Here is a 14,222-nt window from a genome sequence, read left to right as displayed (position 1 = left end):
ACTTAAAGCCTCTGGTGTGAACTAAATCTCCTGAGCTGCACACTGATCTGTTGAGATATATCAAGGTTTCCATTCAAGAGAAAAGAGACTCCACTGATCATTAATGCGTCATTCCCAGCAGCAGAGGTCAAACTTCACTGATTTTATGACTCCACACCCAAACAAGCAGCATAAATAGAGACAAGAAACCAGCAGATACCAGCTGGATGATGAGGTGAGTGGATCCTTCTGGATTTTAGTGTGGTGTCCTTACTTCTTCCCTCTGTCTTCTGTGATTTCATGTTGTGTCTACTCTCCATCAGTGCCTCTCAGAGTCAGCCAACAATGGAGTCCAAACTGAAGTCCCTGCAGTGCCACTTCACCTGGGAACAAGGCCCCAGCAGGTCCAAACTTCTCTTTCTGAAACAGGAACTGGAGGACATCGGCACAGAGCAGGGATACAGCTGGCTGGGTCACATTTACAACCTGCAGGGGTTCATCCACTATCAGCTGGGCTCCATGGAGGAGGCCCGGCGTCTCCTCAGCAGGGCCACAGAGGCCTTCCGCCAGATGAGAAACACAGTCTCAGATGAGGGTCCCTGGCTGGTGGTGAACTACGGGAACCTGGCCTGGCTCCACTACCACCTGGGAGAACAAGCAAAGTGTCAGACTTACCTGTTGAAGATCGACGCCCTGATCAATGAGTACCCTCCTCCATGTGAGGACGAGCTCCATGCAGAGGTCTACGCCGAAAAGGCCTGGACCCTGATGAAGTTTAGCAAAGACCAAAAGCTGCTGGCTGCAGACTACTTCCAGAGGGCCCTCAGGATGCAGCCGGACATGGTGGAGTGGCAGACCAGCCGGGTCATAGCGTTAGTAAGTGCTAATCAACAACGTGACAAACTCCTGGAGGATGATATCATGGAGAAAATGAAAATCGCCAAAGACCACGATCCGGAGAACCTGTACCTCGCTGCTCTGTACCTCGAGGCCTGTGCTCAGAGAGGGGAAAAAATCGTAGATGAAGCACGTGAGTTGGCTACACGGGTTTTAAGAAACCCAGTTAGCAGCTACAGTGGTATTGCTCCATTACTGAGGCTGTACAGAGTGCATATATCCAAGGACGAAGCTATCGATTTGGCAGAGGAGGCTCTGGAAAGACATCCAGATGTGCGTCTCCTGAAAAGGTGTGCCGCGATCTGCTACAAGTGGAGGATCTACTCTAAGAGTGACAGTCCCCTGGAGCACAGCAGGGTGGCCAGGGCCATCAGTCTCTACAAGGAAGTGATTTCCCTTTATCCACATACTTCACTTAAAATGCAAATAGTTCTTGCAAGCATATATGAAGAGTCAAACCGCCAAGAAAAAGCTGACCAGCTATACAAGGAAATGCTCATGAGTGACCTGGATCCTGAGGGGAAACAGGTGCTTTACAACTCCTACGGCAAACATATATTTTTCAATCGAAAGAGGAGCCAGCAGTCGATATATTATCACATGAAGGCAGCGGTGATTCCACACCACTCCCCATACCGCGTGGACAGCCTCGAAAAGCTGCAGGCCATCAGTGATAAAGGGAGAAGCCCAATGTCTGTAGAAATCAAGGAGTTCCTGGCAAACCTAGAAGAGCCTGAGTACAGCTGAGTCTAAACCCAGAAACATGTCGCCGTTCAGATTTTTTGTTAAAGCATGATCTTGTTTTAAGTTTGTAATTAAACTAAATTGTAATTTCAAGATGGAATATCATGTTAATATTAAATTGATTTGAATTGATGAGATGTTTACTGAATGAGAAGCAACATGGAACCACTGTTCATATGTGTGGTTCTCAAAGACAGAAGAGGTCATTAATTCATGTGAACAGAGACACCATCAGCCTGCTACATGACATCCTATGATTTACACAGGATCACATCGACTTCATGTATGAAAACCTTCCACAGTCACGGGTGATAACGTCATGCAATGGTGCCCTCCGGTGGTCCAATCCTGTAACAGTGTCAGCAGATTGCAAAGTGTGGTGATCTTAAACCAGTGTGAATCTGCCATGCCTGTAGCTTGTTAATCAAAAGGGATAAGGGGCGTGGCTACACAGCATGGGAATCTATCAATCAATATGTCTAGCTTCAGACCGTTCTATCATTTCATATAAGACATGCACATATTTTACATTAGCTTCGACTTAGAGGGGAAAAAACTGAAGGTGTGTTATAAAATAGTTGTGTTTGTACACGTGTCTGTGCATAAGAGGCTGCAGCAGAGAATTCTAATCATCAGGAGATCAGGAGATGAGGAGTGTGAAGTCTAGTGTGAAGTTAGAATTATGATGGTGACACACACAACTGGTAAAATATGGCCTTACCGCGATTCAGAAAAATGTTGAAAAAGCTTTGACCTCTGACCTGCAGATGAACTGTAAAGAATTTCTCTATGATTCTTTTTCAAACTAAGTGAGATGTAACATCATCATCATCAACTTGTATTTTGGAACATGTTTATTAAGGCAACAAGGAGAAACAAAATGACACCAAAGTGTAACTGCTGTGTGTAGATGTCTTTTGATTGCTACCCTAAAGCAGTGGTCCCCAACCACCGGGCCGGGGACCGGTACCGGTCCGCACAGAAAGACTGAGCAAAAAATATATTATTCATTATCTGAGTCTGAAAGCTGTTTCATTTATAAATCGATCAGATTCATCCGCCTGTGCCTTTAAGCACCTGCCCAGACGCTTGTCTCGGTCATGGGATGCGACCCCCAAAATTAAGCCCACAAGCTAGCAAACATGAATAAAAAACAAACGTCTTGGAGAGCTTCTTCGGAAAGGGGAAAAGGCCTAACAAGGAGACAGAAGAAGAAAAAGAAACCTGCATTTAAAAGACTATATCAGGAGTCCTATTTAAAATACGAATTTATTGCAACAGGTGATTCTCACACACCAAGTCCGCTCTGAGTGATATGTGGCGTCAGACTCGCAAATGAGGCAACGAAGCCTTCAAAACTGCTTTGGAACTTAAGACCAAACACCCTGCATTAAAAGACAAGCCATGGAGTTTTTTGAAAGAAGAAAACATGAACAAGAAGGACAGAAGCAATTAATGACGGCCAAAACAAAATGACGGAGTGGACTGGACATAAGAAACACACTCCGGGTGTCATTGTCTCCCATTATCCCCAGATGGGACCGCCTCATTGCTGAGAAAGCTCAAAGGCTCCCACTAATTAAGCATAAGAGTAAGTAAGTTTGTATGTATGTATGTTTTTATTTTATTTATTTTTTTCTGTTCCGGTCCTTAAAAATATTGTTTTATATGATACCGGTCCGTGGTGCAAAAAAGGTTGGGGACTGCTGCCCTAAAGGACAAGGTCAATGAGCCCAGGCAGCAGGGCCAGAACACTCACTTTGAAGGTCCAGGCTGAGTTACAGAAGCTGCTTTCACAACATCTTGGTGCACTGGTGAAATTCATGTAGACTGCAAGAGCAGATTGCACCTTCTCCTGAGAAAGAGCTTCACAGGCATTTGAAGAAACACATCCACTGACGTTGTAATCTCTTCCTAACACTGTGGAGGACACAATGTTAGATCAGACAACAGGTTTTTAAACTTCTACAGTTTAACCATTGAACATGAACGTACCATTAAAGTATGCAATGAAGCAGCGGTCCTGCCCGCCCACACACTGCTCTGACTCACAAGCACCATCTGGTGGACAGGTGAAGCACTGCAGGCCATTTTTTGTGTCTATGTTGGGATCTGAAGCAGAACAGGAGACATGAATGAGACGCTCTTGAAAGGAGGGAGCATGGCAGATATTGTTTTTAACTTTTCTAGTTCAGGGCTCTCAGGTTCCTTTATTCCAGCTGACTGGCAGGGTTATCAGTGTCCAAACTGACCTTGCAAGGCAGCTGGATTCTCATGATAACACAATCTCACACATCAGTCCCTGCTGCACCTGTGTGTGGTGCTTTTTACAATCAGAATGATCTCAGGCACTTTAGAGAAACCCAGAGCCTGAACGTTAGGCAAGTTCCTCAAGTCATTTGATAAATGATCTAGTCTCTGCATATTTTCATGATAACGGTTTGTGCCTCCTGGATAAAGTCTATGACTAACAAACACTTTATTCTACATAGGCCAATACTGTGTTTGTTTTTCTTCTTAAGAGTTATATTACATATAAAGGTATAAAAAGAAGCTCCCCAACACAGTGTAAACCACATAAAATTAGGTTCCATGCAATACTTACAGGGTAAATCCTGGCTGTTGCAGTAATCAGTGTTGCAGCATTGAACAGATGCAGCCATGGACCAACTGAGATAAGAGTATGACCATGGCTGATGACCCGTATTGCAGAAATATGGTGGAGAACAGGTCCTGAACAAACCGCTTGACTTATTCATACTTGGTGAACGAGCTAAGCAAAACAGATGGTTTTGACAGTTAAACATACATATAATATTAAAACAGAAATATGTAAAATGAAAAATATATATATAATTTTTAATTTCATACCACTATAGGCAACTGTTGCACACAACTGATTAGCAGCGCAATTCTGTACAGATGTATAGTTGTCCATCACACTGAGGCACTGAAGAGCTTCAGCTGCAGGGCAGCAAAAATACATGAAGAAACAATTAAATATCTAAAGTGACAGAAATGTACTCTGTGGTCAGTAAATTCAAGGAGAAGCCTTCAGGTAAAAATGATGTTAGTTATAAATGATGTTAGTTATAACACTAAAACAATAACTTCACATCAGTCCGCCACAAGCTGCTTTATGAAGTGAGTAGTTACCTGAGCCAGAGAGCAGCCAGAGGAGAGGGAGACACGCAATCATCTTCATTGTGATGTCCGTGTGCGAGCAGAGCACGACACTTATTATAGCCAAGCTGTGTTCAATAGGAGGAAGTTTAGGTTTCGACTTTCAGTGATGATTTATCACATTTTGACAGCTCAGCTCTTCTGCTACTTCCAGTTTTTGAATTTCTTTGAATTCCAGTTCTACTTCCTGCAATTTGAGTTTGGATAACAGTTCTTCTGTTCTCCTGTTTGCAATCTGAATTCAAATTCAAGAATTGAATTGGAATTTTAAATTCTGAATTTTGAACCCTGATGAACAATGCACTGCTGAGAAGTCACAGGTTTAATTTCCCTGTAATCACATTTTGAGTAGTTAAACAAATTCAGTACGAGCTGTCAGGACCTGCCTCAAAGTGCCTTTAACAAACAAAAGTACAAAAATAATTGATTAACACTAACACTAAACCATAAGTAAAATCAACCCTGAGCAACATAATAGAGTAAGCCCGCTGGGGGGGAGAACTCCAAGCTTCAAGATAGCATCACACAGTTATCTTAGAAATATGAATTCTAGAGTTCCCCATCTAAATATTGACTACTTCATATTTAAGTGAGCGAGGTTGATGTGACTGCTAAAGAAAAGGTAGAACAATATTAACAGGAAATATACAGGTGTGTATGGCTGTGCATGAGACCAACCTACATGACACTGTTGTATTTGAACTTCCTATTGCAACTGGTCCTAGAAGCTATCGCTATTTCACAAAAGGATCACTTGTGATGTCACTCTCAAGTGAGTGAGGCTGGTCTGACAGTGTTTACTAGATTAACACTAGTGTTAACTAACTCCATTGTGTGAATGGTGGTTTCAAACTCCGTCTAAAACACAATCAACTTTGTGAATTAACTCCCGGTGGGAAACCGGACTGTATTCATACAGCCTAGAAGCTTGTTTCCCTAAAGTTGGTTGCTGACCCAAAGAGGTATTCGGAAAAGTAGAAACCACACCTGAGTAATCATGGGGGAGGGCCAGAGTAAAAATGAATTGAGGGGGGACGCAAAGTATATGGCACGAATTGATCCACGATCTGTCAAATACTTACCTAAATGGAACAGGGAGGCGAAATAAAAATGCTCAAATAGATGCAGCAATAATGTGGTTAAAACAAGCACAAAAACATCAGGAGGGAGAAATACTTGCCGCTGCTGCACTCACAGAAGATGATGAAACTCAGCCCTCGTCACATAAAGCCATAATAGACAGACAAAAGGAGCACTTGCGACAGAATTTGGCACGTTTACAAACACAATCTGAAGAAACGATCTGAAAAAGCAGCTGAAACAATATCGAGCCCCGTGGCTGCACACACGTGCTCAACAGTTAGTCAAAAGGGACCTTATGCAGCGCTAATGGATGCTATTACTCCATTAAAATCATCTGTGAGACAGACGGGAGCAGCAGACGCTGCAGCTTACCCCATGGTGGAAGTGGCTAATCCACAGAGGAATAGATAACGATAATGACCTCACTGTCAGAGTGTGGAGCCTGGACCGACGGAGATTTCACAGAAGCCTGTAAGGGAGTGACTCGGTATAAAGATAATGCAGAGCAATACTGCCGTGACGTAGAGGGACTCCGACTGTCATTTGGGTTAAATGGGTGGGAGATGATGCATGTGTTTACCAAAACATTGGGCATGGATCTAACCAGAGTAATAGGCCCATACACAGGAATGAATGCAAATGGCCCCATCCCATATAATGATGGAAATTTGGCTCAGGCTGTACAAGTCGTATACGACAGTGTACAACGTGTATTTAGACAAAGACCTGACTACACTGTCATACATCAAACAAAACAAAAGGAAGGAGAGGATGTCCATGATTTTAGAACAAGAATAGAGACGGTGTTACGCACACACAGCGGGCTGCAAATAGAGGCAAATGAAGACAGTCCGTACCAGCAACAGCTTAAAACAGCACTCATGAATGGTTTCTCCCCAGCCATAGCAGATTACATACGAAAACATAATATTTGTTAGGTGCGGTGTAAAAGGAGGACCCAATTGCAGGTGGAGTTAAGCACTGAAGGCGTGCTTTATTCAAAAGCCAAGGAACTCTTCATCTGAAGACCAGGAACTGAGATAAACTAAGACTAAGACTAAAAATAAAACAAAGAAACAAACAAACCTAACCATGAATAATCCAAAGGAGAGAAGGGAGGACGAAACGACAGGGAGGACGCGACGACAGGGAGGACGCAACGACAGGACAGCCACAACGCAGGAACAGCAAACAGTGATCTGACAAAGACAGTAGAAAACAAAAGGCTTAAATAAGGAGGGCAAGGCACGGGTGAACACAATCAGGGAGGAGCTGGTAATCAGGGAGGAGGCTAGAGGAGGAGAGAGGGAAGGGCTGAGGAGCAGAGAACAGGAGCAAGGGAGAGCAGCAGGGAAGACAAGAGGATCAGAGAAAGAGGAAACATCTCAAAAATACTACTAAATAACCAAAGGGATAAACAATATGAATCCAAAACAAGGAACAAACACAGGATCATAACAATATTAACCATAATACCTGTTCAGTGACTGAATGCATGAACTGGGCATCGTATGCACAAACTATAATTGCGCGGAAAAAGAAACCGGTGACCCCAGTATTTCACTCAGATGACATGCCACCTGGAGCAGTGTTATTTGTAGGGCCCACCCACAGGGGACGAGGCAGGCACCATGGGCGGGGACGAGGAGGCTTTAGGGGTGAGAGAGGAGGAAAAGAGTGTTGACATTGTGGGAAGATTGGCCATTTTGCCCGAGACTGCCGATTACAAAGGGGAGGGTGGGCACAAGAGCCTGAGACGCACCAGCCACCCTATAATCCCAGTCATTTAGACTGACAAACAAAAATCTTGGCCATAACCGAGGTAATGATAAATATGTCCAAACAAACTGTGAAACCTTATCGGGTTGTAAAAATAAATGGGCAAGAAATTAAGGCTCTGTGTGATTCTGGGGCAGACACCACAGTGTTAAATTGCCCAGTGCCTGGAATGTGACCATCAACAGGCACTATGTTCATTAAATCAGGGAACGGATAGGTTAATCAGAGAAAAATGACCCGACCCCTCCACATTGTTGATCCAATAACTGATGAACAGGCCTCATTGCCAGTAGTGTTTGCTGAAGATTGCCCTGTTTGTTTGTTAGGAAGAGATGCTATGGAGAAATTAAAGCTGTCATTGGTTCCAGTAGCGGGGGGAATGAGACCAAAAGGCCCTGGTGAAGATGTTACAGACCAAATTTTTGTACAATCCTCATGCACATCTCCAAATTACTACTGGGCTCTGGACGTTCCTAATGAACCACCAAGGCATACAGGGAGAGCTTTGTTAAAACAGGTGCCTTATATGGAAGGATTACAGATCATGCACCCAGATGATTTACATGTCACAATTCGTTATAAACCAACCCCTGGCCCAGATCCCACCTACAACAGGCAGCTTCACAGACTAGGGTCACAGCGAGTCACTTTGCGAGCTATATACCAGACAGATGATGGGAGAACAGGAGTTTCTGTCATGGTCTCAGATAAAGTGAGAAATTTGATGTCTACCGAAAAAGTTGCTCACATATCATTAGCAAAGCCCCCACGCTATGACTGGTGGGATGTAGGCTAAGCTGTAGCCATGGGAGAAGCCCTGAGGGGACCCTGGAAAGAGGAAAAAGATGGCTGGTTTAGAAATGGCAACATTAAAAGAAAAATGTTAGGTTGGGCTGTGGACACCACGCCCACCACCCATCTCGCCTTCCCACAGGAAAGTGAAGAGACAGAAGCATGAATGCTACTATCAGAAGCAGAGGAGGAACAATTGGCTGACGTTCCTCAGGAGGTGTGGTCAAAAGGGAAGTCTGATGTAGGGCGAATGACAACCGCTCATCCTGTAATTGTAAAAGCAAAAAGCGGTTACAGACCACGACAGCGACAGTATCCTCTCAAACCAGAGGCAGCAAAAGGCATAACACCTGTGATACAACAAATGCTTAAAGCTGGAATAATAAAAGAATCTCCTGAGCCCCGAGTGTGCCACACCCACACACATTACTAAATTCCTTAAAACCTGATAAGAAGTGGTTCTCTGTAGTGGATCTGAGTAATGCATTGGTTTGGGGATGGTTTGGGTTTACATATGAGGGGGAAAAGTACACCTACACTCGGTTACCACAAGGATTTTGTGATAGCCCAACTATTTTCTCCCGGGAAATCCAAAACTGCCTTTCTACCTGGATACCGCCGCCACACACACAGTATTTAGTATGTCGATGACATCTTAATAGCCTCACCCACACAAGACGAGTGTCTTAATGCCACAAAAAGCCTACTCAGTCACCTGGCGCATACAGGAAATAAGGTTTCTAAACACAAATTGCATCTGCAGGTCACAGATGTGGTCTGGAGAGAACCAAGGAGAGAATCAACCTAACGCCAGACCACATCTGTGACCTGCTGGACCTCTGCCTGACCACCACTTATTTCCAGTACAATGGGAACTTTTACAGACAGAAGCACGGCTGCGCGATGGGATCCCCTGTGTCTCCTATTGTGGCCAACCTCTACATGGAAGAAGTGGAGAGAAGAGCCCTGAGTTCCTTTCCTGGAACCACCCCCACCCACTGGTTTAGATATGTGGATGACACCTGGGTCAAAATCAAGACCAACGAAGTGGAACGGTTCACAGAACACATCAACGCAGTGGATAACAACATCAAGTTCACTCGGGAGGACACCAAGGATAACAATCTGGCCTTCTTGGACTGCACAGTACATATTGAGGAGGACAGGAGCCTCAATGTGGAAGTGTACAGGAAACCCACACACACGGACCAGTACCTGTTGTTTGATTCACACCACCCACTGGAACACAAACTGGGATTCATCAGGACCCTGCAGCACAGAGCACAAACTGTACCAACCAGCTCAGAGGGGAAGAAGAAGGAGCAACACCACATCAGGAAGGCCCTGCAAACATGTGGCTACCCCAAGTGGGCAATCATCAAAGCCACAAAAACAAGACCCCCCAACAACAAGAAGAAGGACAACAACCGGCGGAGAAAGAACATCTCCATTCCATATGTGTCAGGAGTATCAGAGAAACTCCGCAGGATCTTCAACAACCATGACATCCCGGTCCATTTCAAACCTATGACAACACTGAGACAGAGACTGGTTCACCCGAAGGACAAGATTCCCAGGGAGAAACACAGCAATGTGATATATGCAGTCCAGTGCAGTGAGGAATGCTCTGATCTGTACATTGGAGAAACTAAACAACCACTCCACAGAAGAATGGCTCAGCACAGGAGAGCCACCTCCTCAGGACAAGACTCAGCTGTTCACCTCCACCTCAAAGACAAAGGACACTCCTTCGAGGACAACAATGTTCACATTTTAGACAGGGAGGAAAGGTGGTATGAAAGAGGAGTCAAGGAAGCCATCTATGTTAAGCTGGAAAAACCTTCCCTTAACAGAGGTGGTGGCCTCAGACATCATCTTTCTACCACATACAATGCAGTGATTCCATCCATTCCCAGGAAGTTTGCACATACTCACAGCAAGAACAAAGGGCTGTCAACCAGTCCCCCTCCGGCAGTTTCATAGTCGTTAGCCACACCTGGCCCAGTCAGCCAGATCATCACAGGTAAGTATGGAAACATTTAGTGCTATTGTTTTTTCAGTTTTTACCCAGACCCACCCACATAGGTCCACATATAAACCATGTTTCCCCACCAAACAGTTAGAACTGATGAAGCTGCTTGGATGAACAGCGAAACGTTTTCTAGAAAACTCTACAAGTCCAGACGCCTTGCCTCAATCTTCTCTACGTATTTCTGGGATTAACAAATTACTGTAGAAGCTGGGTGCCTGACTATGCATACCTCACACAACCACTCCTAAATCTCATTTATCAGAAAGACATGTCCCTGAGTGAAAAGATCATCTGGACATCAGATGGGGAAGAAGCATTCACTAAATTGAAACAAACGCTAGTCGACACAGGAGTACTAGCATTGCCAGACTATACAAAACCCTTCATCCAAACTGTGGATTGTAAACATGGGTTTATGACCTCTGTACTGTTACAAAAATCTGGAGATAAAAATAAACCCATTGGATATTACTCTAAACGTCTGGATCCAGTAGCATTAGCACTACCTCCGTGTCTACAAGCTGTATGTGCAGCTGCTTTAAGCAGTACAAAGTACAGCAGAAATTGTGCTGTTCCATCCTCTGACCTTGTTAGTGACCCACGCCGTGCATTGTCTATTAAATGAAACCAAATTATCTTTCATGTCACCAGCACGTCATCTGGCATTAACAACCATGTTGCTGTTACAACCCAATTTAACTCTCAAAAGATGTACAACATTAAACCCAGCAACCCTGCTGCCCACCTTGCAGGAGGGTGAACCGCATGATTGTAAACACTTGACAGAAAAAATTAGTAAACCTCGATGTGGAACTATATAAGGTTACCTACGCACTGACATGATATAGAGCACATATGTACTCGATTGTATATGCTTACACTCAGAGAGTTAGGGAGGATGTTTACATTCATGGAGCCTTTTGTTATGGTGAAGGTGGACGTAAGATAAAGCATCCAACAGAGGGGGGAAATAGAGTGTTTCACGTCATAAATAACAGTTAGACCAAGTATTATAATTGGTAGGTGGGAATAACAGGGCAACATGTCCCAATATGGTAATACCAACGAAGGTCTTGGAAAACTGTTTATCTATTATGCAAATGTACCTCCACTTTTCAATAAAACGAGCCTGTGTCCAAGGAGGGGCAGAACACTTATGGAGGGGAGTGAAGCAGACTGATAGGCCTGTGTTCACTGAGTGTTCTCCCTTTGCAAAGGCGAAACTACAAACCCAGGGTTTTTCTTTCACTCAATGTTCTGATTACAGAAGACGGAGTCTGACAATCCGGGGTGACCAGGGAAGGTCACGACATCGACCAGATCTCCAAGATGCACCATTAAGTGAGGGACTGACATAGTTCGTGGATGGCTCATGTTCAAAAAATGAGACTGGTAAAACACACACAGGATACGCCTTTGTTGACAAAACCCAGGTTACACATGCCTTGTCACTTCCGTTGCATTACTCTGCCCAAGCTGCAGAGTTAATAGCCTTAACAAAAGCATGTGAACTAGCTGAGGGAAAGGACCTCACTGTATATACAGATAGCCAATATGCATTTTCTACTGTACATACCTTTGCCACACAGTGGGAGAGACGAGGAATGATAACATCAACAGGCCGACCAGTTCAACATGCTGAGCTTCTAAAAGCTCTGTTAAAAGCAGTATTACTGCCCAGAAAACTGGCCATATGTAAATGTGCAGCACACACTAAGGCTACCGATGATATCTCAACATCATCTACAACACCATTTCCACACTCTCCCAAATTTTTCTTCTTTCTGCAAAACTACTACTGTAGAAGGTGTTTGGTGTGCTGCAGACACAATGTGCAAGGCAATATAAGACCCAGAAGAGGACAAATGCCAATTCCAGCTTTTCCGTTTCAACATCTCTGCATGGATTTCATTGAATTATCTATGTGCAAAAAGTACAAATATTGTCTGGTTCTCATCTGCCCACTCACAAAATGGGTAGAAATAGTGCCCGCAGCTTCACCTGATGCCCTCACAGTAGCAAAAGCTTTGTGCAAACGCATAGTTCCTACACATGGCATTCCAGAGCGTCTCTATAATGACAATGGTTCTCATTTTGTAAACACGATCACGTTAATGATTCTATAAAAATAAACGAAATGCAAAATAGACAAATTAGTTCACTCACTCTCATGTTAATGCAACATCAAATGGCTATTGATGTCTTGACTGCTGAGAAAGGTGGAATGTGTGTAATGCTAAACTTAACTGCCTGTTGCACCTACATTGCTGATGACATTCATTCTCAAAATATGACAGATGCTATGACATCTCTGCGAAACCTGCAGAAAATAATGACTCAGGACTATGCTAGTGTGTCCCCAAATTGGCTATCCTGGTTGTGGGAAGGAGGATTGGTGCAGAAGTTAGTCGTGTTTGGTATAATCTGTATAATTTTTCTTGTACTGTTCTGTCTTCTTCTGACCTGTTGCATTCCTTGTTTGAAAACCTTGATTGGTAAAATGATCAGTCAGAGTCTTGTCCAGTATACCATGCTCCAGCAAGAAGAACTCTCAAACACCTATGTGTAAACAGTTTTAGCCGAATGAAGGAATATTCGAAAGTACTGAGAAGTAGCTGAATATTTTCTGATGTTTTCTGTGCAAAAATGATACACAGGGGCATATGTTGGGGCTATGTAGGTAAATTGTATCATATTTTGCTCTCTGTTAGAAAACTAGTCTGTATATTCTGATCTTTGCACATTCCACTCTTTATCACTCATATGCCAGCCAAGGCCACAGAAGGGAGTGAGGCACTTAATAAATACTGCTCACAGGGAAAGAGACATTGGAGATTGTCAGTGGCACAGGTGGTGCACGTCTCCCCTTGCAAGTAGAAAAGTGTGTCTGAGAATCTTTGTCTTGCAGAAGTGAATAGGTCTGTGTTTCAGACCTCACATTACTTCACTGTTGCTCTATACACATTTAATTGTTTTGTACGTAAGGAGCAGGCAGCTGTCAGGGCTCAGGGAGCCAGCAGCAGCAGACCTTACAGGTGAGGACACATGGCAGCAGCCTCAGGTCCCCTTTTAACAAAATATTCATAGTTTATGCATTTTCTACTGTACATACCTTTGCCACACAGTGGGAGAGACGAGGAATGATAACATCAACAGGCCGACCAGTTCAACATGCTGAGCTTCTAAAAGCTCTGTTAAAAGCAGTATTACTGCCCAGAAAACTGGCCATATGTAAATGTGCAGCACACACTAAGGCTATCGATGATATTTCAAAAGGCAATGCTTTTGCCGACCAGGAAGCTAAGCGAGCTGCTAAAACCACTTCTGCTTTACTCACATGAAACAAATCATATATACCAACCGATGTGATAGTTGATATGCAACGTAATGCCCCCGACAAAGAAAAAGCGCAGTGGCTGAAATAAGGTGCTACCATCACTGATGACTTACATGTAAATATGGGAAAACCGGTTCTTCCCAGATCATTATATGAAATGGCTGCTAAATTGAGTCATGGGCTGTGCCATGTCTCAACAGGGGGGATGCTACAGATAATACAACACCATTTTCCACAAATTTTTCTTCTTTCTGCAAAAACTACTGTAGAAGGTGTTTGGTGTGCTGCAGACACAATGTGCAAGGCAATATAAGACCCAAAAGAGGACAAATGCCAATTCCAGCTTTTCCATTTCAACATCTCTGCATGGATTTCATTGAATTATCTATGTGCAAA

The 14,222-nt window shown here is 43.7% G+C and overlaps 2 protein-coding genes across 3 annotated transcripts; one reads left to right on the top strand and one right to left on the bottom strand.

Moving 5' to 3' along the window:
- The first annotated feature begins 8 nt into the window (after window positions 1–8).
- LOC114434548 (interferon-induced protein with tetratricopeptide repeats 2-like) lies at window positions 9–1,752 on the top strand. The gene is made up of 2 exons (XM_028403865.1): window positions 9–214; window positions 303–1,752. Exons 1-2 carry the CDS (start codon window positions 207–209, stop codon window positions 1,621–1,623), a joined length of 1,329 nt encoding a protein of 442 aa, XP_028259666.1. The 5' UTR covers window positions 9–206; the 3' UTR covers window positions 1,624–1,752.
- A 749-nt stretch (window positions 1,753–2,501) lies between these two features.
- LOC114434549 (uncharacterized) lies at window positions 2,502–4,874 on the bottom strand. Of its 2 annotated transcripts, XM_028403867.1 has the most exons (6): window positions 4,777–4,874; window positions 4,492–4,584; window positions 4,226–4,393; window positions 3,616–3,732; window positions 3,332–3,540; window positions 2,502–2,549 (listed from the first exon to the last, which is right to left on the bottom strand). In XM_028403867.1, exons 1-5 carry the CDS (start codon window positions 4,823–4,825, stop codon window positions 3,332–3,334), a joined length of 636 nt encoding a protein of 211 aa, XP_028259668.1. In that variant the 5' UTR covers window positions 4,826–4,874; the 3' UTR covers window positions 2,502–2,549. The 2 variants fall into 2 exon arrangements, with proteins under 2 accessions (XP_028259668.1, XP_028259667.1); XM_028403866.1 differs by lacking the exon at window positions 2,502–2,549 and having other exon boundaries at window positions 3,223–3,540.
- Between the last annotated feature and the right edge of the window lie 9,348 nt (window positions 4,875–14,222).

The sequence above is a fragment of the Parambassis ranga genome, chromosome 4, assembly GCF_900634625.1.
Source record: "Parambassis ranga chromosome 4, fParRan2.1, whole genome shotgun sequence".
Taxonomy (NCBI): domain Eukaryota; kingdom Metazoa; phylum Chordata; class Actinopteri; family Ambassidae; genus Parambassis; species Parambassis ranga.
Note: the sequence above shows the minus strand (reverse complement) of the source record. Positions and strands in the feature narration are given on the sequence as shown.